Source organism: Gymnogyps californianus, chromosome 3, assembly GCF_018139145.2.
Source record: "Gymnogyps californianus isolate 813 chromosome 3, ASM1813914v2, whole genome shotgun sequence".
NCBI classification, from domain to species: Eukaryota; Metazoa; Chordata; class Aves; order Accipitriformes; family Cathartidae; genus Gymnogyps; species Gymnogyps californianus.
This window is the reverse complement of record NC_059473.1, coordinates 28,960,183-28,985,032: the sequence shown is the minus strand read 5'-3', so window position 1 is coordinate 28,985,032 and position 24,850 is coordinate 28,960,183. Positions and strand designations below refer to the sequence as shown.

General features: G+C 38.0%; 1 protein-coding gene across 1 annotated transcript in view; it reads left to right on the top strand.

Annotated features, from left to right (window-relative positions):
- Nucleotides 1-24,850, top strand: part of THADA (THADA armadillo repeat containing) — a 165,787-nt gene that overhangs the window by 25,721 nt on the left and 115,216 nt on the right. Inside the window, exons 23-26 of the mRNA XM_050894700.1 lie at nucleotides 5,705-5,837; nucleotides 8,794-8,907; nucleotides 10,038-10,160; nucleotides 10,852-10,943. Coding sequence (XP_050750657.1) covers nucleotides 5,705-5,837; nucleotides 8,794-8,907; nucleotides 10,038-10,160; nucleotides 10,852-10,943 — 462 coding nt within the window. The remainder of the gene's footprint in view (nucleotides 1-5,704; nucleotides 5,838-8,793; nucleotides 8,908-10,037; nucleotides 10,161-10,851; nucleotides 10,944-24,850) is intronic.

Sequence of the window (24,850 nt, the reverse complement as noted above, 5' to 3'; positions counted from 1 at the left end):
TAAACTAAAAAGCAGGAAATACTGGAAAACATATAAAACGTGTTGTCAGCAGACTCTCTACATGGCAGACTAGTTGTTTTTCTTCGATTTTCAGTTTTTAAATTTCTTTTAAAAGCTGGGGCAAATAGAGTAGAGCAAATCTACCCAGACCTCAGAGAAGTTCCTGGTATGCTTGTTCCCTCTCCCTTTTTCTGCCATTGTATTTAATGGACCACAATCCACTTAAGAGCAGCTTTATATTATGTTGTAAAATGAAAAGCCAAGCTCAAGAGAACTTTGCTTCTCTGGAAGTTATTAAAACATTAAGCAGTATGTATGTATCATAACAACAACAACAACAAAGCACTTATATTTAAGTAATTTTCCTCTTCTGAATTAACAGTTCTCCAAAACAATTTTTTGATGATGCATACTGCTTAGTATTTTTGAAGTTAAGGTATTTCAAGTAGAGTGAGTATTTCTTTGGGAAAAGCCAGTTTACAAGAACCAGAGAGCAGCTCTGTGGAAATACATTTGTTTCAATGAAAGAAAGATACTTGCCAGGAAATACGGGTCTCAAGGCTTGTATTTGTATTTAAAATGAAGGAGAAAGACTGATACCAGAATGGCCAATGACTCTTTCGTTTGGTACTCCTGGGGTGTGAGGAGTGTCTTGGCACTCTTCTCCAACACGGGTGAGTTAAGTTTCTCGGCAAATGCCGTCGCCGTGCAGGTCTGTTGGGTACCCCAGAGTCTTTCCATTTACCCTGCTGCAGCTGAGGGGCTCCACTCTGCAAGTAATCCAAACTGGCCTACTTCTCTCCATAGCTGCAGGCTCATGGACAGTCTTGAAGCATGTGTACCAGAATCTATATTAATTTACTGCTGCATCCACAAATACCAGAGGAGAAAGCCTTTGTCTGGGGGTGCTTATAGTAATGTACAGCTTAAATATGATACCTTGTTGAACAGAATTGAACTCAAGACCTACAGAAGCATCCTTGACACTTCAATTCATTCTTTCTCTTAAGACCCAGTGAAAAATCTGTCACTAAGACTGTGCCAAATCCCTTTCCCATGCTTTTATGAAAGACTCCAGTTGAACATGGTCCTTCACTTTTATAGCCAAACATTTTCTTAAAACTATGTACTGGAATATTTACCATCTGAGCTCGCTTTTAGCTATACAACCCTTATGTACCAGTCTTTATAAGAACCAAGAGTAGACTTCTTTCTAGACGGAGCAATGGTATTCAGACCTGTCTGAGTTAGTGGTGAAAGAAAAATCTTTCCTCCACAGAGATTTCTTATGAACCTGATGAAATTTGATCTGTCTTGACATTTGGATGTAAATTGCTGAGTCTGCTCTAAGTATGCAAGTTACTATTCTTCCTTTTTCCTGTTTGTATTCCTTCTGGGGGTGTAATGCTCCCTTTGTCATGCCTGCTTAATATTGTCTGCAGCTGCACCTTCAGAAAGCCATACAGTTACAAAACAAACAACGTTCGTATCAATGAAATAAGCAATGTTTTTTTAAACAATATTTTCCTGTCACAGGCCCTGAGAAGTTAGAAATGCTCACTTGGTCCAATAACGTGGTGGTTAGGGAAAGTACCTGGAAGCATCTGGGCATCTGTTTTAAACTTGAATCTCCTGTAATCCTTATAAATACCCAAACAATTTCTCTGTTCCAAATGGTGTTTTGCCTGCTTTGCTTTTATTTTATTTAGTGAACCTTTTCTGAGAGATCAAGTAGAACATAAAGATTTCTGGAAATCTCGAAATCATGGTGTTGCGTAGCTATGGCTGTAGTGCTTTGCTTCACTAAAGTTGCAGAATGCAAGGAAAAGGTTTGGAAAGAGTTATGTCATACAGCGCAATGTGTTTATTTAGGAATAATGTATTTTCAACGTTTTAAAATGTTCAAATTGGAGCTTAAATTAAACTTAGTGAACACAATTTTATGTATATACAAGAAGTTAGGACCATATCATATAGTTTTCTGGAAAACTGTAATGATAAAGAAAAACCCTGCTTAAAGAAAAACAGATTTTACAAATGTTTAATCTAGTATCAGTGGAAATTATTCATCTGTACCTAGTCAGTGTCTAATCTTCTGTAATATTTCTGTTGAGGAACTGGGAGTAGACCCTCCTAATCCTTTGCAGTAAACTCTGCTTCTGACTCATTTTGTTGCTCTGAAGTGACTGTAACTCTTTGCCTTCCCAGGCCCCTACGGTCTGCTAGGAAGACTTCTTGTAAAATTTAAAAATCATTGATGGACTTTCTAGTGAAATGTACTAAAAATGTCACTAACTTTTCTGCAAAAGCGTAAGCACAGATGTGAAGGAAAGACTCTAAAATGCAAAGAAATAAACTGGGGGGGAAAAACTGTTCTTATGTGTTGTGATGCTTGTAGGGTTGGGAAGTACACTATATAATGAAGTGCAAGATACAACGTTAAGGCACATGTCAGTTTGAAGACATGTTAATTTTTAACTCTTTTTGTATTCCCCCCATTTCTTTTCCTGCTTGATGAAAGAGATAGGAGTAATGATATTGTCTCTCTGAAATTTTGAGGCCACCCAAGGTTCTCTCTGCTCTGCTTTACTGCTAGAGAAACCTCAAAACCTTTCTCAATGCACCTATATAATTTGCAAAGTTTTGCTTCATTTAGAGCAGATCCTATGAAAAAGGAGGATGCAAGTGGAAGGACTTTGTAGTTTCAGTTTGTTCTTAAAAGTAGACATTTTCTAGGGTGACACATACCTTGAATAGTAATGTGTTTTTGAGGCTAGATTCTTGTCTCCTCATTTGTCTGAGAAGTGCCAGGGCAGTAGGGAGACTAACTTTATAAAGAATAGGAATCACATTACTTAAGTGAAAAAGAATACTACTACAGGTCTATTGAGAGAGGAAAAATGGTGAAAGAAACCCCCTTTTTCCCCAGATAGGGACTGATTACAGCAATTGGAAACATGGAATTCTGGATATACCCATGTAGAAAATGCTTCTGGTCATGTGAAGTTTATGCCACAAACCACTGACATCCAGGCAGGCCAAATCCAAGATCGACCCTTTGTTCTTAACACACCATTAATTTTGGATAGGAGAAAACACAGCCATATGAGTTAGGGAGAGGGGTTTAGCTTTAACTTTGAATTGCCAGGCTTTTTGTACTCATTGATACTGGCCACAAAAAGAGTTTTGGGCATGTATGAAATTGTTATAACCGGCAGAGGGACAGACAGAAATTTGTGGAAAAACACTTACTGTACTGCATCTTAAGTAATTTGTGTATCAAGTTACTGTGTTATATTTTAATTATCAACACTATTTGTTTGATCTGGTAAAAATAATTACTGTTTCATTCTGGAAAATGACATTTGAGCTTGAGACCACCATTTTTACATTGTAAAGCTTCATTATTATTAAAATTTAGGGCCACCTGCTTCTTAAGACAATATTCTTCTTGCCAGACCATGAGGAGATGGAGCTGCCAAATTTTAGGGAGTAGTCATCTCCATTGCAAAGTCAATAGTCTCTAATGTTTCTAACTTTAAAGCAATAACTCTTTCACCTTTAAAAAAAAAAAAGGTGCCTTGGTGGGTGACTGAACAAGGTAGAATTACTTGTGGCAAGATCAAAGCAATACAGTTTTGAGGGAGTCTGAAGTTTATTGAATTTCAGTATATTTCTCCTCTTTCTACTACTACTGAAAGGGGAAAAACCCCTTGGTTTACTTAAGAATAAAATATTCAGTATGCTACGTAGCAACTTTAAAATATTTCCTTAATGCTTTACTTCGTGTTCTTCTGCACCACAGCAGATATAAGTATGTCTTGTGGGATGTTTGTTTTAATCCTGAGATAACATACTGAAGAGAGATGAGCACTGCTCTTTGCACGACTAAACTAAGACGTTTAAATTCTGCTCAGCTAGGGAGGTAAGACCAGCCGTAGACATGATCAGAAGTCGTAGCTTTTGCAGTACGTGTTGATGTGAGTAAAGAGAACTGCGAAGTAGAGTCTAGCTGCAGAGACCCACGGAGGAGATCCATGAGAAGTTTTGCATGGTCTCAACCCTAGAATTGCATCCTCCTTGTGTACCCAAAAGCGAGCAAAGGAACATGTCCTGAAAGTAAGTAGGGGAAGCTAATTATCGGCAACAGGAAGAGAACAGTCAAACAAAAGAGAACTCACCTTTGGTTTCCAGATTAATTTGGCTGCTTCTGTCACAGGCTTGGGACAGGAAGTGCCTTTCTTTCATGCTGTGGTATGAGGTGACATACCCCTTGTGAAGCTATGTTTCTCTTGCGTTCTGGACTGATGGTTCGCATGCTGGCCGCTGTTTTGAAGAGGTGCTGCCCTTAAAAAATGGGGAGAAGGCCTGGCAGCAGTGTAGGAAACCTGTGGTGGAAAACCTAAGGGAATTACTGAAGAGTAAGAAGTCTGTTGTGTCTTCTGCTGATGTGTCTGGCACTTCCTGTGACCTCTGTTTTCTGCATTACTAATTTTCTGTTTATTTTGTAAAAGAAGGAAAGGAGGGTTTCACTACAGATTAAAGCCTCATTTGTTGTTCAGTATCAGGTTTTTAGCCAACCTAAATTCTTGCTTTAATAAGAGGGGGGTAAAGAAGGAGAGAGTAGATGTAGACCTTCCATTAAATTTTAGTTTTCACATCAGTACCTGCTGCCTTTTAGCTTTTCTTTTCAGTTCTTTATTTCAGTCACCTAGGTAGAAAACTTGATTGTAGTCTTACTGTAAGGTCTCACTACTTAATCATTAATTTAATTGCAGTTTATATTTTTAGGTAAGGCAAGTCCTGCATGGTTAGAGATAATTGCAATTGTATTGCCCACAGTGATTAATTCTTTCTTCTACTCTGAATCACGTGTCAAACCAGTGTGACAGGTTTTAATAACAATGTCCCGTTAATAGAAATTTTCGTAACAATGAATGATCCTTTTGGAACATTGACATAAGATTAATGAGCTGGTCTTGCACACTGAATATGGTACATTTCATTGAACTGATCAGCACCAGCAATTGAAGTAGACTTGAGTTCTCTTTGTCCTTGGAAGTCCTTTGCTTTCAGGCAATGCTGAGTTTTATAACTGCAGAGGAGGAGTATGTGATGATAGGAGAGCAATTTAGATGCTTTACCAAAAGTTTGACTGATGTAGTATTTTAAAAAGAGCAGTATGTCTTGTTTTTCATTCCTTCTACTGCTGCAAGGTTTGCAAGGGTATTTACATAATATGTACTTACTGTTAGGGGCTTCAGTTTTGTTTTGTATGGTTATAAACATAATTGTATATGTTAGTTAATGTAAGGGTCACCCATCAGCTACTGTGTGACAACAAGATACGAATTTGTGAAGTGTCACTTCCTACACAGTGACTGATATGCATATGTCTTTGTTTTCTTCTCCAGAACAGGATAGTAGTTCTTGGTAGAAGAGAACAGTTACAGTGCTGAAGCACAGAATCCTGTTTTCTGTTCAGTGAAATATCTTTTCCTAGTGGCACTTAATAAGTAGGGTTAATATAATTTGTACCAACATTGGAAAAATGTACAATTCCTTTTTTTAATTTCTGTCTTATTTCTTAAAAAAATCTGTGTATATGCTTGGAGATGTTCACATATAGTAAGGAATATTTCTTAAGGTCACTAAATGCTTTCTTTGACTCTGTCCTAGTTTCTTATGTATTTGTTTCATGTAGCTGTAACAGTGAGAGTCTGCGCAAGATGCCAGAGCAGTGGCTAAGCTGTGTGTTAGAAGAAATCAAATCTTGTGATCCTTCGTCTACACTATGTGCAACCAGACGTAGTGCGGGAATTCCATTCTACATACAGGTACCAACTAATGTTATTACCTCTGACTTTTTTTTTTTTTAAATGTCCTTTCTGGTGAATACACTTACGTATTTATTTATTTTTCTTACTTCAACCCCTTTTGGTCAAACAGTTACTTTTTTTTAAACAGACTTTGATTGCCTTTGTGCAACCAAGAAGCCACATGTAATTAAACCATGTTTGGTGTTGTTTAGCGCTGCAGTTCTATTGACTCTTGAGATTTTTGGCTTGAGGTAGATTTGAATAGCATTTCGAAAGACTGAGCTTAGACACTGTGTGGCCACTGTAATAATCCTGGCAAATTCATAAATTAATTCACAGATTAAGTAAGGCTCTGTTAACCATGTAACTCTGCTTCTTCCGTGCAAAGTGGGAGGGTGGTAAAGTATGAACAGACTGTCATAGAATTGTAAAATGGTGGCCTAGAAAATACTACAAAGAGCTTGGGAAGTCTACTCAACAGTAACAAAGCAGGATCAAGTAATAGAGTCACACTAACTAGTGTTGACTGACAGTCTCGAGTGCAATGAATGAGCAGGTTACTGAAGACTTGTATCTGTGAGCATGGGGCCATGCTCCCGCAGTCTTCCATCTCCCCATGTTACCATCAGCTGCACACATCCCAGCCTCTGGCTTCTGCCAAGTTCAGAACTGACAACTGATCAGCTGGCTGGCAGTGTTTTGTCTCTGCTCGAAGTACCACCTCCTACTGAGTGCCTCGCAGTAGTATGCAGCAGCTCATCTGCATCCTTGTGGCGTCAGTCACTGCAGAGTTGGTCCTGCAGATTCCACTTAACCTGTTTCTATTCCTTCGCTCCTTAAAGCGGCCATGATTGCTTTCCCCTAAATTAGCCTCCATCATTTTAATTTTCAACTAGTTTTCTAAGACAGGAGTCCAAGATTAACTACACGATTTGTAACTTTCTCCACTCACTGAAGTACAGTCTCAAGCATGTTCCAAGAATCTGAGGGACTGCTGGGAGCAAGCTCTCCCTGCCAGAATAATTCATCTTGCTTGTTTTCCACTCTGAGTTTGCCCTGAGAAAGTTGAGGCAGCCTGCTTCTGTCTGACCTCTCTTATGTCAGTCACAGCCTGCTCCTGGCTTTGCTAGATGTGTGTGTGCTAGGCAGCAGAGATCACAAGTAGTGCATTGGTTTTAGAGGCATTTGTCCTTTTCAGTTTCAGCAGTTAAAGATCTTTCCCTTTTTATATCTGTAAGTTGTCTGCAAAATGAATTTGGTGATTTCATGTCTTCTGGTTTCCCCATTCACACCACAGAGTTTGAATCCAGTGGGCATTAGCTAGTGTTAATCCTGAGAATGTGAAAAAGCAAACATGTTTGAATCAGTTGTTCATGTAAAAAGTTACACTATCTAATGTAAGGACTAGGTGGACCCAACGGTATCCCATTGCAGAAAACGTGTGTAGTCTGCAGTTGGCCTACATTACTGATTCCATATGGCAAAGCTTGTGCTGTGCCATAGCTGTTTGGATAAACAGGTCAGATGCTTCTATTTTGACAGCTCTGGAAGAGTATGAAGTTAGTCTAGTCAATTAATGAGAAGGTTTGAAGTGAACATTGGGATTAGTTTGAAATAATCTACTTTCAAATTGTAATTTGATTGTAAAGAGAGGCGATAGTGTTCTTTGGCAGTAGTTCTGAATGTGCCCATAGCACTCAGTAAAATGGATTTAGCCTTAAATAGCATGTTGCATTTACATAATAAAAATACAAGTTGTAATGCATATCCTAACAGTACTATAATAAGGTTATTTTATTAATGCATAAAATCAAGACCCCGTGTGGTCTCTTTGCCGTCTGCTTCCTGTGACATTTATTCTTGTTTTACTAAAACACATCTGTTTTAATGATAATATGTAATTTTTAAGGTTATGAGCATTTTAAATGACCTATTTAAAATAGAAATATTATTACCTAATAGTACAAACGTGCAGCTCCATTAATTATTTCCACTAAGGAAATGGTGGGAAAATACTAGTTACAGCTTTAACATTTTTAGGGTATGAAATTTTAGTCTTCAGTTTATTCTCCTCTATTTTATACTTCATGAATAGTTTTTTTTCCCTTCCCTGTCTGTTTCTCCCATCGTTAAAGGTACTGATGAACTGACAGTGACTACTTCTGGGTTTCTGCCTAACCTCTATACTTCATTTGGCTTGCAGTTGATCCATTTGGTTGTTCTTATGTGATGTAAAGTACTATTAAATATCTTGTTTGAACTGATGCTGAACAGACTCTGGGCCCCAAAACACAAATGGATAATCATTTTTTATTACAAATAAGTGATTTATGATTATCCATTTGCACTAAGTTGGACAAACTCAACAAGAGCTACTAGGCAGAGAGAGAAGACTTTTTTTAACTCCAGTCCTGAATTTTAGAGGACTAAATTAGAATACTTTCGTCTCAGCTGGGTGTCCTACCCATTGAATTACTATTTGGAGATGGATGCATCTCTTCTCTCCTTTTAAAAATGTGCTGCTTGTTTTATCCTGTTTTGCAAACCAGGATTTATTGTTTGGCCAGCCCATGTCATCTTAAATATGTATGTTACTAAATTAAAAAATGTCCATACTAGGAAATGTAAGTATGTATAATACGGCAGATAACTTTCACTGTAATAAACACTATGGGTTTTTTGGTGTGTGATAAATTATCTGTTATATACAAGCAGATTTTCTTAGGCAGATGGATAGTGCATGAGCAAAGTTTTCTTACTGAAACATTGAATGCTAAGAGGCTTTGAACAAAACTAAGAGTTAAAACTGAAACTTTTTGCAAATTTTTCTTTAGTTCTTGTGTATGGTCAGAAGCTAGGCTGTAATATGGTAAATATAGGAACGTGGAGCAGAACTGGTAGTAAAGAAAAACGGCTAGAAACACCTGATTTTTTTTCTTTTTTTTTCTTTTTTTTTTTTTTAAACTTTCTGTAGGCTTTGTTAGCTTCAGAACCAAAGAAGAGCAAAACAGATTTGCTGAAAACGACAATGAAAGAATTGATATCTTTGGCTGCACCTTTGAATGAATCATCAAGTGTAATTCCCCAGGTAAAATACAGCCTCTCATCAGAAGGCAAATGTCAAAAAAGTGTTTGTGTTACTTCAAACAGTTAAGGAAATTTGTGTGTGTTTTTAATAAGGATATTTTGGTTTTATTATCTATAGCTAGATTTTAAAACATGTTTGCATGTGCAGAGGTTATGAAGTCACTGGAAGTGCATAAGATACTAAAAAATGGATTGGGCATAATTTCATAGTTTTTTTTTTCTAGTACAGCAAATACAGTCATATTCATTTTGAATTTATATGATAAGTTTACTGCCTGTAGTATATTTCTAAACAGATGAGTAATTTCCTTTTTACAAGGGAATTAACAAGCAAGCATTTGTTTACATTTAGAGTAAATAAATGAGTTGCATAAATCATATTGTATGCAGTAAAATACTACATGAAAAGTGATTTTATGCATACTTAGTAACTTAAACTTAAATATATACATTTGGAATGCATAAAAATTTTATTTTAAAAGTCAAGATCTTTTTCTTCAAAATGTTGTTATCAAATACTTAATCTTTCTGTTTGTAAGTGCAAGCCATAATTTGTTGACAATACATAGAAGTATGTTCTAATGGCTCTGCCAGATCTTCTGCTGGTAGAAATTTATGTAGCCTTGTCAAAGTCTGTGAAGCTACACAGATTACCACCTTCCCCTACAGAGAGTAGAGAAATATCAGAAAATGCTCCATATGGTGAAGGAAGCTTGGCTGTCAGTTTTAGCTTAATATTGCCCTCCTGTGAGTTGTAGTTTATTTTTTCTCACAGTATCTACAGCATGTCAAGAATGTTGGAAAAGATGATTCTAAACTTCGAAAGTTATTTTTGCAGCCATGATAAGCTGAGGAAAAAAGAATGCTGGCCTTTGCTTGCAATGCCTGGACTGTACTTGTCAGAGGAATATATTTTTAAACTGTAATTGTTTTTAACAGTGTTTACTGCTGCACCGTTTTAATGTATTTTTTAATAGCAGTATTCTTATATTTAATATGGAAATAAAGTGGTATAAATGTGCATATGGATTATTTTTGTTTCACACGTTCACTGCTGTAAGTAACATAGGTTAAATTTAAGATCTTTTCCAATTAATATATATTTTTCTTATATTTTTTCTACCCCCACAGGTTCATGCTTTAAATATCCTTCGGGCACTGTTTAGGGATACACGTTTAGGTGAAAACATCATGCCTTATGTTGCAGATGGAATACAAGCAGCAATTCTAGGTTTTATGTCACCTGTCTGGGCAGTAAGTTAATTCTTAATTTTGCCCCTCTAATTTAACAGGATATAGAGTGGTGCTGTTCAGTGAAGCTTTGATCATGTTTATAAATGGCAGTACCACGATTTCTGGAATGTTACATCATGTAATATTTTAAGGTACAATAAAGAATAATGTGGACCTGCAAAAAGTCATAGTTTTGGTCACATTTTTTGGTTTTGTTTCATTTTTCTGTGATGTGAAGCACTGATATTGACAAAAAGTAGGGACAAAGAGTACCTTATAGATAAAAATATACCTGGCTGTCAAATTTTGAGTCAGTGCACCTAGCTAGTAAGAAGTGCATTTACATTCATTCTCACTATTACTTTGCTTTTCAATAAAAGATAGTACTCCATATGGCATATTAAGGTAGGACATTTCATGATCTGCCATGCATAAGGGTGAATGCTTTGAACCACTAGAAATCTGGATGTATCCCTTGTATTAAAGGTGGACATCTCCAAAAAGTCTGAACTTTGTATTAGTGCCATCTTGATTAAGAGGAGAGATGCTCTAAATTAATTGTTTCCATGTGCTGACCCCTGAACAGTAGGCATGCTCTGCAGCTGTTCTTTTCAACTGTACATTACATTAGTGGCTGTATTTAAAAAAAAAAATTAGTACATTTCAAAGGGATTTTTAAAATATATTTCATGTTCTTTTCTTTTTCCTCTAGGTAAGAAATTCATCTACACTTCTTTTTAGTGCTCTGATTACAAGAATTTTTGGGGTTAAAAGAGGGAAAGATGAAAATTCAAAAAAAAATAGGTAAGCTTCACTTGGTACCAATTGTAAGTTTGCAAAACATGACCTTGGCCAACAACAATTTGAAAATGTTGCTTGCTTTATGGATATGTTTGAATCATGACGTTACAAAAACATCTAGCTTTGCTTAAACTGTGCTGCCAAGAAATAAGTGGTAGGGCCAAAAATATCTGCTATTAAGCACTGAGAGTTAATTTGTACTCACATGCAATTTCACAGAAGGGGAATGTTGCTGAGAGGTTTTGGTACCAGCGGCTCTTCCAAATGCCCAGTCTCTCTTGTGGGCACAAACTAGCCCTATTGCTCTTGACAGCAAAGAGAGGGGGGTGAAGGAGAAGAGGAGCAATGGTCACGTGTGTGTTCCCTTACCTCTAGAGCAGGCCTGGAGGTAATCTCACCCCTACTAATTTGAGATTTTTCCCTTTAGTCTTCTTACTTTAGAACACCCTGTCCCTCTTTCATGTCTCTTTCCTCCAAGCTCCAAAAATTGCAGCTTGAGAAGCTGCTCCTCTTCCAAGGGATTCTGCCCTTGAACTCTGTAGTCCTGCCCCAGATCCTGTACTATTTCACTTTCCTATGTAAAACCAATTCTCCTCTGACTCTTAAAACTCCTCAGTCCTGACCATTCCATTTTCTCTGTGCCCTGCAGTTAGTGCACAAGCACCCCATGTTTTCTTTGGCCTTCAGCCCCTTCCTTTAGCTTCTGCAGCAAACGAAGCACGCCCATGCCCTGTGCTCTGTAGCTGAGGTTCCTGCTTTAGTAGGGATGTGAAAATAACCCTGGACGCAGAATAAACTCATTAAAAAGTACTCCTTGGTGAGTCGCAGGGCCATAGAGTGGTCACACTATGGATATTATGGTAACCATTTCAGAAATTCCTAATGGATTTTCAAATCATGGACAAGGTATGCAATTTCTGAAAGAAGGCAATTGTTACGATTTACCTTCAAAAACTCTACTCTCTCTTTTTTTTTTTTTTTTTTTTACTCATTATACAGTGGTTCCTTAGTGTTGATCTATGTAGCTAATATAATTTTCATGCACGTTATGAGAAACTAAATGTCCTGGGATGATACTAGGCTTTCATCTTTTAGATGATAGATAGGTGCCATTTTAGCTGTTTGAAAGAATTAATTTCAGGTGTCACTTGAAAAATTAGTTACTATGCATGTATGAATGTGAGGAAGAAATACAGGTGGGAGATTGGAAGGAGATTTCCTTAGAAAATAACTCTTCCCCCCAAAATGATTTGAAATGTCATCTCCCCTACTGCATGAAATTATCCCTGCTTTATCATAAACCCAAATCGCTTCTCGCCCAAACCTGGAATTCACTCCCATAACGCCCGAAACCCAAGCTGAGCAATAAAAAGTGTTTCTCATTTCTTGCCTTCTCATTTTGTTCTTGTAACAGCATTTAAAGTTTTTTGTTTTTTTTTTTTTAATTTCGATATTGAGCACTTACTGAAAGAGGTAGTACCTCAGCTTTTTTAGGCTTGTATCCTAGGGAAAAACTTCACACTAACTTCTGCAGTGGGAAGGCAAACTGTCTTCTGAAATACATGCGGTGTGATGAGATACGTAATCTGAGACTTCTGTTTGTGAAGTTGCAGAAAGTAATGCATTTGAGCATCTGTTGGGGATGGGACATACCAGAATGTAGGAAAGTAAACTTTTATATAGTTCAATAGAATTAATTAAAAACAACGTTAATTTTTATGTAACTGGCACTGTCGACTTGCTTCTCTGCAGCTTTTTGTTTACAGTAATTTCTTTGTAGTCATCTTGACCAAAAGATGTTAAAGCTGGGCTGGCTTCATTTTCTTCCTCCATTCATTTAGCAGTTTTGCATTAAACTTTGTACATAGTCAGGTCTACTGTTTCCCACATGTAGTTGTCAATACCATGAAACAGGGAACGGGAAAACACTTCTAAAGGCAGGTCAGTGAGAGACAGGAGGTATGAAAACAGAGGCAGAGATTTGATTTCAAGTTTCTGACTCCTGTCTCTACAGGAGATACTGTTGTAGAAGGAGAATGATGTAGACGTTGTTTGGCTATTTTGTTTGTAAAGCTTCTTCCTCTGAACCCCGCCGGTGGGCTTAAGGTAGGTTGTGTTTGGGAAGAGGTCTGTGTTTCAGTGGTTTGGCACCACGAGGTGTCACCGTTGCTGCACAGCTCCCTGCAGCCACATCCCTGGGGTGCAGCTGTGCTTGGGCACTTCTCTTCGGGAGCTCTAAACTTGTTTTGTTTAGTGTTTTGCCAGAACAGAATTCATATATTAAAACAGTAATTTCCCTGCCCCCCCCCCCCTTTTAAATCTGACAGTTTACTTCAAAAGCACTAGCATTTTAGCAACTTGCATCTATAGGAGCTTGTGTGAAAGTCATCTGGGTTTGAGCTGCTTGTTCTGTTGCCTCCAGAATGTTCTGTTTGCATTAAGGGGCAGTCTGTCTGTGGAGAGAGACAGAGACCAACTCTCTGGTGCCACCATTAGGACCTTGCATCGGTTTCCAGTTTGCCTGAATTTAGATTAGAGGTTTAAATCTGTCTCTTCTGTGCCAGTGGGGAGTTACCTTATTGCTGGGCTATTTTGGGCATCTGTCTAAAAAAGGATGGACTTTCTGGTTGTTTTCTCAAGAAGAGTTCCTATGAAACTGATGCAGTTGGGGTGGTGGAGAGTTTGTGTAGACTTCCCGAAGAAAGCTTTGTTGGAACAGTACTGGCAACTTAACTCCACTGCCGTGTTTCTTTAACATACTTTGTGTTACATTTCCCTTTTTTTCCTCTTATCTCCACTAAAAATCCACATATAGCATCCTTTATACAAAAATAACGGGCCCATCATGTCTTTTGCTGCTTTTAGTCTGCTGATGTTATGTTCCATTTCCTGTTTATGTTGATTTTGTATGTCATAATTGCCATGCAGCTGGGGTGTTTACGTAGTGACAACACAATGGTGGTCCATTATTTGAAGATCTTGATCAGTTGTGAAGCATTGGATTGAATGACTAAATGAACTATAACCTATGTCTGATCAGTAACCTGATTTAATTTGTTTTTTTCCCAGGCATATGTAAAAGAATGATGGGTTTGGGTTTTTGTTTTTATTTCTGGTTTTGTTTGTTTGTTGGTTTTGTGTTTTTTTTTTTTTTAAACTTCCAAACATTCCTGTGTCATTTGGGGTGTTTGCAGTAGAACAACTGTGAAAGGGCCCCCTCACTCCATGACAAAGAGAGTGAGGGGATGCCTAACTGCTGACAGACATTGTAAGTTATATCTGCAGTGGCCATCCCTACTGGAGAGCAGAGGCAAGAAAGCATGTTGAGCTGGGCTTTGTGGTCATTGAAGGGGCTTTGTGGTCATTGAAGGGGCTTTGTGGTCATTGAAGGGGCATTAGGAAGGTCAGCCAGAACTGTCTGTCTCAATCTGAGGACAAGGCAATACTGGATAGAAAAGGTCTGTTCTCTGAAAACTTAGTCTGCAGTTTGAGGAGGCACGGGTTGAAGAAATTACCGACTACACGTCATGGCTCCCGCTGCTCGGTTGTGCTGGTTCAGTTGTTGGTGGGGCTCTGCTGTGGGTCATCTGCAATGTGTTTGCATCAACAGCTGTATTGGTACAACTGGGGAGTGGAGAACTACGGCAGTGAAGGAGACAGATTTCTGGAGCAGAACTCTGGGCTGATGCCAAATTTCACTCTTAAGGGTTCACTGGAAACTGGAAGGGACTACTTACATCATGCTCTACAGGAGATGCAATCATATCCTGTTTTCATTAAATATTGATGCGTCTTTTTAATTTTAGCATGGGCAAGGAAATAATGAATTGGAAAATTAGTACTTGAAAAATAACAACTGTGTGCAGCTCTTGCAAGTAGAAGAGATAGAAGTTGTGTGAAGACTGTTTACAGTGGTCCATGCAACTATACAGGTTGAACTTTCTAGTGAAGAGAAAGTTAGAAACAAAGAAATTTTCTCTGGGTTCTCTTTCTGAGAAAGACTGTATCAGAACTTCTAATGCTGCTGTAAGTGTGTGTGTGTGTGTTTGTGTGTGCGTGTGTGTATTTGGCTAAATGATACTTTGAATTCCAGATAATTGACATTTTAAAAATGGTCCTGTTAACACTTACTTGTAGGGGGGTTTAGTTGAGTTCTTGTATACTTGATTTGGGAATATAATTTTCTTAAATGTTATGATAATTTCAAATCTACAAGACTTGGAATGAAATTCTAGCCATATAAACACAAAGTAGTGAGGAAGAGTTGGAAAGGAGTCTTTGCAATTAGCCCATTTATATTTGGTTACAGAAAGTGTGCTCTGCATAGATACATCACAGTGTGCTTTATTGAAAATAACCACCCCTTCTCCAAGCCCTTCACAGCACAGGTATTTATGTTAGTTTAGCCAGTCGTTTCATACTTGGAGGATGCTAGGTCTGTATCCTAATTTGCCTAGCTGCCATGCTATCAGCTGCGACCTGGTCCCCAGCCCTACGGCCCTTCAGCACTTGCTCCTGTGTTGCAGGTGCCGGGGCTGCACTGGGGCCTGCCCTCTGCCTGAGCAGTGGCTCTGGAGAGGGGGCTGCCATGGCCCCGGCCCCCAGGCACATCCTCCCACTGGCTGCTCTGGAAGCACCACTCTGAGGGGCATTGAAGACCTGAGTACTACACTTGGTTTAATGCAAATTGATTGAAGTAGGACTTTGAACTGCAGTGAGTTCTGTAGGCCGATGAGTTTTGCCTCTCATGGTTTGATTAAGTAGCCGTTTCCAGTTTTCTTGCGCAGTCAATTTACAATGTAGATTTGCTGATTCCATGAACTTTTAAAGAAGCTGGGGTGTAGTGTATGCTTAATAATTCTGTTTTTTTCATGGGTATTTTTTTTTTCCTGTTAGTGTTACTACAGATTGTGAATCATCTAAAGTAAATGTTTGCTCTAGTTGATTGTAGGCTGCAGTATTCATCATGGGAAAAATTAAGATGTCCTGAGATGAAGAGATTCTGAAAATAAAATGGAATATATATTGTGATAGTTAATGCAGATCTGTACATGAAAGTCAAAATAACTTACATATAAAGTTAACCGAAGTTAATTTTGAAATGTAATTAAATATCTTAGAGGAATTCTCTTCTGCCCAAATGAGTTACAGTAGTAGTAGTGATACTTTCACCTAAATTCTTAGACACACACACATATATATGTGTCTATATATTGTCTGTGTATGCACTATGTATATGTGTATATATAATACTGGAGTACAGACCAGTGGTCTGTAGTCCAGTGCTATACACACACACACAGATATGTCAGAGACCTTTTTGGTCTGTAGTCCAATGCTAATTAAAGCTGCTATTTCTTGTTACTAGACGAGACTTTTCTCATGAAATACCTGGTATTTCTGGCTTTTATCTTTTTTTTAAAGGATGAGCATGATCAGAAATTGCCTTTGAGGCAGTTTGCCATTTGACTTAGGACAAGTTTTAGTCTTTACAGTAACAAAAAAGGTTCGTCCTGGCTTATCTGAAAACTGAATTTTTTGAGTTGGAATATGAATGTTGCACAGTCCTCAGAAAGAATAACCAATGGCATCAGGTAGAGGCTGGGGTTAAAAGAACGGGGGGTGAGGAGAATTCCCTTAGCTTCTCACCTTGGTGGAGGAGGTTCCAGGAAGGAGGAGCTTCAATTCTTTGATTAAAAAGCAGTTTTTTAAGCAAGGCTAAAATGGTACAGTGCAACCTGGTGATTTTTACAGGAAGTAACTGGTGTATGTATGTATATATTTGCATTTTGGGAGGGAGGAAGCTCCTATGTATTTAGACTCTAGTGAAGGAAAATGCATATGCAGAAAAATACTTAGCTCTCAACACACATTTTCTGTGGAGTAAATATTCGTGCTGTTAGGAAACTGAGTATGAATGCTGCCATGTTCTCAATGTTGATTTAGATACATTTAGAAAGAAAGGAACAACTTTAATTGCCATCGACATAGTACTTCTTTAAGTCTTTATTTTCATTGATAGCTGTCAGTAAATGTTGATGACTATCAATAACTTCAAGCATTTGGAAAGGAGAAACTTATCTTTCTAATTATAATAAGATGAAAACTATGTAGATATGAACAGGTTTTGAAGATGCGCTATTGGCTGTGAGGCAGTCAGCATGCACGACTGCCCTCTGCTTTCTTTGTTTTTATTGCAAGTTGAGGGTTCAGCACTTCTCAGTAAGTGGTTGCTTGCACACTTGAAGGTCACTGAGTAAAACCAAATTAACTTTTAAAAACACTAAGTTGATTTCCGCCCCCCCTCCTAAATTGACGTGTACTTTAAGGTTTTGTATGAATACTAGGGGTTTTAAGACCATAAATAGTTGCATTTTACACTGTGAAGGGTTAGAGGAAAACTCTGCAAATTGAATGTTCTAATGCAAACCTCTCTTTTCATAACATTATCCCTAAATTAAATGAATCTGGTATTATCTTCCTTTTCACTAAGCCAGTCTACAGTTGTAGCTTGAAGTACATAAAATACATTGTAAGTATGTGATTCCTGTTGAATGTTCCACATCTGGCAGGCTAACACTTCCGATATTTCTAACTTAACAGCTGAAAAATCTGTCTTACATCAATGATGTTTTGTCAGTCTTAAGAGCAACTTTATTAGACATTTGCAGTGCATCATACTGGGCTCTGATAGGACTTCTGAGATGGGTCTGTGTTGCCCACAGAGGAGTGGCCAGTACTATTTTGGGATAAGCTGAAAGAAACTTTGGTGGCACTAATGTGGTCAAGCTGTAATGGCACATCAGTGTCGTAAAACAGGATAGCCCTTAGGAGAGTTTCGCTGGAGGTGATACTCAGATTGACTCTAGCCCGTAAATGCCAAGTGCTGACTTGGTGACATACCACTGGCAAAAGTCCTGTGTGCCAGTTGAGGTACAGCTACGTGTGAGAGGAAGCTGACCGCAGCGATGGGTCCGCAGGAAGGGCAGCGGTGAGGCAGCAGAGTGCTGAGCCTCTGGTGTCGGCTCCAGCAGGGAAATGCAAGTACGGCTTGCTTCACAAAACTGGCCTTTGAGCTCTGTACCTCTTGGACCGCATGCTGCGGAGGGAAGGGTTGGGATTGCTTTATCTTGGATCTTGTTAGTGATTCCCTAGTGGATTTTCTCTGGCAACTTTGGTCTGTTGCAACTTTTCAGTTGAAATACTGGGTCAGTGACAGTGAGGTTTCACAAGATGACTGAGCCATTTAAAAGCCTCTGGTCCTTTTCCTCTAGCTTCTCCTGCAGCCTGTTCCCCCCATGCCACCTTAGTTGTTCTGGTGAATGCTTGCGAAGTAGTTATTAAGGATTTGGTGCAGTACACTGTCTTGTGAGGGGGTTGTTTTTGTTAAAAAGAAATCCCTCCCCCTTTTTGTCTGCCAAAAATAGGCAACATTTATTTTGCTCAACTTTTTTGTTTTTTATGCTCTGGCTCTTTTTTTTATTGACTTTGACAGATTTAAAAGACTTAATCTCAGAACTGTCTCAAGAAAACATGCAAAAGTTCAGGCTGACTCAGGTAACCGTTATGGCTCTTACTGATTAATAGTTCAATAACAATGTGCTTGTTTATACATAATTTTGAACAGGCTTCCTATTTCTAAGTGCCTTTATAATAGGAATAATGATGATAAGGTGCTATTAACTTGTAAATTGAAGGTAAAATTTATGAAAGTTTTGTGCAGAGACAGACACAAATTGAAAACAAGCTCCTAAAGAAGTCTGTTTCCCTCTGTGTTACTACTTCAATTACTCTGTTTGTTTTACAAGTCTAATCCAGAGCTATCTAAAATGCCCTGTAGCAGAAAATATGGACTGTTCTCCTTGGGGTTTAGGATGCTCTGTGTCTATATGATTTCTGCTGATTTTAGGAACACAGTGTATGTATCTATCTGAAATGCCTAAAATCTACAGAACCATTTTTACCTCAAGATTTTATCTTGTATATACAGAGTCAGAAAAACATTAACCCACATAAATCCCAGTCAAATCTTTGGGATCTAAACACACACTTAAAGCACTGGTGTGCAAATGTGTATCTGTGCTCCCCTGAACAGGGAGGATCTTCATAACATTCTGTCTTAAGTCAGAGCCAGAAAATAGGAAGATGAACACAGTGAAGTGACCCGAATGAAAGTTTACCCAAAGTGAAACATCCTTAAAATATATGTGCTGGCCTGAGGTAACTTCAGTCCATTCATTTGTTTTAAATAAATTAGGGGCATAATGTTGCGTTTGTTTCTACTGAGTAAGTAAAATGCATTCAATGAAACAAAAATTACTGTAAACCTAACCATGTGAGTAGATAATTTAGTTTCTGCTGTAGTGATAAAAGTTTTCATTAATATGAATTGATATAATTATTCTGTTTTGTTCCATGCGTAATGTACACATCCCTTATTCATTAACTTCACCATACTAAGTAAAAAGCAGTTACTCTTCACAGAATACTCCCGGTCAAAGTGTGTGGGTTGTTTGGAGGTAAAATTCACAATGCTAAATTAGTGACAAGAGATGAAAGATAATAGTTATATAGGCAGTAGCTGGACAGAGTTCTGGAGACTTTCTAGAGATATATACATATCTCTTAATTTTATTTATATGTGTATGTATACATACATATGTATGTACATACACACATGTGCATACTCATGCATATACACAGTTCAACTTTCTAAAAAAAGTTTGTTAAAAATAATTATATATTATATGTAAAATATATATTTTATTTTAAACTGTTTTATATATAGTTTTATATACATGCATATATACAGACGTGTTTGCGTATGTATATCAAAGTTGAGTGTTGATTAATGTGTTGATATAGGTACCAGGTTGTATCTGTGATGTTGGGTTTAAGTGATGTTCCCCTATTTTTATTCTGAGTCCATTGTACACTTGCTTCTCTTGCTAGTATAGCAACAAAAGTGCTCTTGGAAAAGGACTTCACAAGTTATTTTAGTGAACTGTGTGTTGCATAATTATTCCTCTAAGTCACACTTCTCCTGAAGTATTTGTTCTATGCAGGTGCTCTTTCCATACCTGATTACACAAAGGGTATAATAAATAGCAAAACAAGAGGTATAAAGAAACTTGTACTTAAAAGAGATCAAAGCAAACCAGACCATGCAGTCCTTTGGAAATCTTGGCTAGCTCTCTTGTAAATAAAAGTGCTTCTAAAGCAGAAGGTATTTAACTACTGTATTTATATAGGCCTTGATTAACAGTTCAGTTATTAACCTCATAAAAACACGGCAACGTAAACCAGTAAGAATGTTTATTCTAGCACTTCTATCTGAAGGAAAATGAAAACCAAGATACAGTGGCATATTCTTAGTTCCTTTTAAGTATTTATTTTAGGGCTGTGTAGCATAAAAGAATGTTTTATCAAGTCAGTGAACTTAAACTATTTGTTCTGGGATTTAAGTATTTTCTAACTTCTAACAAAACAAATATTAGATTTATTGAAGGTGCAAAATCACCACATCTTTATTGAAGGTGCAAACCCCACATCTTTATAATGATTCTTCTTTCCCCTTCATAATGTTTTTCATTTCATGTGGGGTAAAAATGAAATCTGAATTGTTTTTTATAACTAACTTGATGTGGTTATAGAAAAGTTGTCCCTTCTTGTCACTGAAGAGGTGTCCTGTATCATGTTAGGTCTAGAAAAACAAGTATGCGATAAATCTTTTATATCCTTGCTCTTGGGCTTATTAGCTGATATATTGCACCAGGTTTTTTACAACTGTTTTTTCCAGGCTTCATTGTGGCTTTTCAAGCTTCCCCCCAAAATTACACGGCTATTTTGTCTTCTATGGGAGTGCTAAAATTCTCTTATGCATGTGAAATGTTTGTTTGAAAGCAGCTTGTCATGAGTCCTGAGACAGGATGTGATTTCAGCAATTTAACTCTTAGGTATGTTCTTTAAAACAAAATTATCCAAAGCGAACTCTTAAAGTTTATACATAATCTTTATTTCTAAAGGAACTTGCGTGTTGCTGTTGTCTCTTTCTCTTAGTAAGAATGGTGATGATTCTCTGGTTGTCATCCAGAGGACCTGCTAATCAAGAGCTGTCATAAATATATACTATTTCTGAATTAAACAAAATTTTAAGTGGTCATTTTTATTTCACGTCAAGCTAGTATTTTAAATACTAGTGTACACTGTGACAAAAATAATACTTGGTGTTGAACTGAAGACTAAGTTACTGACTTACTAAAAATCAGGTAAATCTCAAGAATTTTGTTGTTCTTAGCAGGAGCTATTATTTATTGTAATTGCAGTAGCTAGTGATTGCCAAAAAATAGAGGAAGACAAGAAAAACACTGATCTGTTAAGAAGACAAGGTTAAAACCACGGTGCTGGAGTGAGAAGTAGCTAAGTAGAATCATAGAAACTGTAAAGGGATCTCTTGATCCTGTTTCCTTGATTCCCATTCAAAGTATGACTGTTAGCAGCACTAGATCAGGTCAGCAGTGGCTTTGGATGAGTTAAAAACCTCCAAGGATGGAGATTTCACAGCCACTCTGAGTAACGTGTTCCAATGCTTCATTCCCCTTTTTTCCTGTTGCCCAATTTAAAACTCCCAAGCTATGATTTGTGACCATTGGTCCTTTCTATATCGTCTGCAACTACTGCAAGAAGTTTAGCTCTCTAATCTTTGATTCCTTGAAGTGGTTGCAGGCTGCTGTTGGATCTTCCCTGGGCCACTTCTTTGTAAAACAGAACAAGCCTGGCTCATTCAGCTTCTCCTAGGACATGTACTCTAGGCCCTGTCCATCTGAGCAGCTGTTTGCTGGACCCTCTCCTGTTTCTTCTAATCTCTTCTGAACCTGGCAACCCAAAACTGGACGGAGGATTCCATGTACAGCTTCGCTGTGCCAAGTAGAGGAGTGTTAAAACTGCCCTTGATCTGCTGCCGCATTCATCCTCATGAACATAGTCCAGTATGTGGTTTGCCCTGTTTGCAGTGAGGACGTGCCGTTGGCTCATACTGAGCTTGGCATCCACTGTAACCCCCAGGTTCTTTCCCGTGGGGCTGTTACTGAGCCAGTTGGTTTTCAGCCTGTGCTGATGCTCAGGGTTATTCAGCCCAGGTGCAAAATGTTGTGTTTCTCCTTGTTGAACTGCATGAGGTTTCTGTTGGCCCAAGCCTCAAGTTTCTCAAGGTCCGTCTAGACTGAACTTCTACTGTTTGGTGTTTCATCCACTCCCCCTAACTCAGTGTTGTCCACAGATCTGCAGAGGGTGCTTTCTATCTCACCAACCAAGTTGTTGATAAAAATGTTGAGGGATGTAGGGGCCCCAGGATTGGCCTGTGGAGTATTCCACTGGTTACCAGCCAACAACGAAACACTGAACCATTGATACCCTTTGGGCCTGGTGGTCCAGCCCAAATGCTTTGTTTATCCAAGCTGTACTCTCTCAGCTTCCAAATGAGAAAGCTAAGTGAAGCTGAACCTGTTTGATGAGTACAGCATTTTCTAGTCCATTTTAAAGTTTTCTGCCTTAATAAAAATGTAGCTTAACTGCTTTCCCTAAGAAATAAGAAAGAACAGATTCCAAGAATGATTTTAAAATTACGAGAATTGTTTTGTCAATTGTCACAAATCTGTTTGAGTTTCATGTATTTGAATGCTCGTCAGACTCTTGGATTCTCTGTGCATTTATGGGCAAGTTTCTTTAGGTTGGTTTCTCTGTCAGTTACTTTTTTATGGACGTGAAACTCTGAAACCTGGCAAGTTTGGAGCCTTTCAGTAGCGTGTAGACTCCCTTCCAAAATCCAGTTATGGTGCTTGCCCTGGAATTTGCAGATTGCCTACTTGAGCTGACCGTAATGGGGTCATCTTAGGATAAATTTAAGATTCTGCTCCTCTTTTCTCAAGTCAAGTGAAACCTGCAATTCTTTGGAGGTTTTTGTTTTTCAAGAAGGTGTGAGCCACGTGTTCACCCTTTCAGAAACTCACTGCAGACTTCAATTTTGTTTAAAAAGGAGTGAAATATAAGCAGGTTTTTAAGGGTGATCACTGAGTGCCTGGAACTTCTAAAGGGAAGTTATAGAAATTTTTTCATACTCATCCGGTGTGCATTTTGGAATCTGCTTGCATACAGTCTTAGTCTGATTGATGACATCAAGGGTGAGATTTGAAAATTACCCGTTACTAATCTTTATATAATTCTTACCAGCAACAGTACAGCACCAGTTGAACTGCGTGTGTTTAAGAAGGGGTTGGAATTTCCATGCAGATCAGCATTTCACAAAATCACAGGAGCACACAGTAGTAATGGTCCTGCTGGTACACTGACTCAGTTCTTTTCATAAACAAGCTTGCTATGCTGTTCCTTTTATAAACTGATCAAGTTGCATCTTAAAAACAATTTGCTTTTTCCCACTATTTCTGCAGGAAGACTCTCTGAATGCCACCTTCCCAAGTAAAACTTCTCAAGAATCTTGCTGCTTTGATCATTAGAAACTTAACTTGCAGTGTATATTTATTCATGGCCATTTAATACTCATTTGTTCTTATGCCAGCATTGTCCTTTATTTTAAATAATTATTTTCCCTCCTGATGCTTCCCTTGAGGTATTTGTGGATGCCAGTCATATATCCCATCTGTGCTAATTTTGCCAGACAAAACGAGTTGAGGTTTTTAAATCTCCTCTCAGCAAATTTGCTTTCTATTCCCTGGGTCATGTGAGCAGCTTTTTTTAAGCGTCTCTCTTAGCTGGAAGTTAGCTGTGATTTATTCCAGTTTATGTCCTATCTGATTGTTGGAGAGTGGCAGTAGTACTTCCTTGTCCATACTGACTGTATCAGGGTTGATGTGTTACAGAATCACATTTGCCCTTTGTCCTCTTGATGAGGGATCCAAGGTACCAACTAATATGCTTGGATCCCTTTGCTGTTTCCAACTGATGAGCTCCTAAGTTGTAACACATTTTTTAATTAGTCCTCGCGTATGCAGTCTTTTTATCTGCTATTAATTTCATGTCCTTCTAGTATTCGTCTCCTCAAGATACCGAGTTTTGTTTCACAGTGTTTTAATCTTCCTTCTCTACAGGCAGTGCCTCGTAACTTTTGTTTCATCGATGGATTTTCATTGGCATACTCATAACTTTTTTACTGTGGTCCTCAGTTAAACTAATAATAATATTGGTCCCAACAATAGATTAAGTCCCCCAATAACTGACTTGAAACATGTTCTTTTTGGGTCTTTTTAAAGTCCTGTTCCTTCTCTAACTTACCCATTTTATCTAATAGCATACCATAATTGCAGTGTGTCAAATATCTTACTGTCACGCATAGAGATTACACTAGAGTTCAATCTGTTAAACCAAAACTGTAGTTTCACTGTGGACCTTGTGTAGATGTTTCCTCAGACTACATGGCAGGATGTTGTCTGCTTCCTGCTGTTTTCTGTGTCTCGCAGGAAGCCCGTGGGTTTTTTAGCTGTGAAGGAAGCGTATGAGAACTGGATCTCTGCTCTGAGCTGGAGCTGCCCTCCTTTTTACTTTGAAGCAAATTTTGAATAAAAAAATCTGCAGATTTCAAAGATTTCATTTGTGGAGATAACATTCAGAGACTGGTGTGACTAGAACTGTTTTATTTCCTTTGTCTAGAAATATTTTTACCGTTTTTGGATAAGGTATGGATTAGGTTGGCACAATCTAGTTTCTAACAGTTTTGCATGTTGCGCTTCATTCCATTTTATCTTATTCCCTTATCTGTAACTGTTCTCTTTTTCAAGTTTATTTTTCCCTAAATTTCTGTATATTCTTGAGGCCAGAATAAAGGTCTGTAGTTTTCTGAATCGTTCTCCCTACCAGCACTTTTGAATAATTTAAAATGTTACATATTTGCTTCCCTA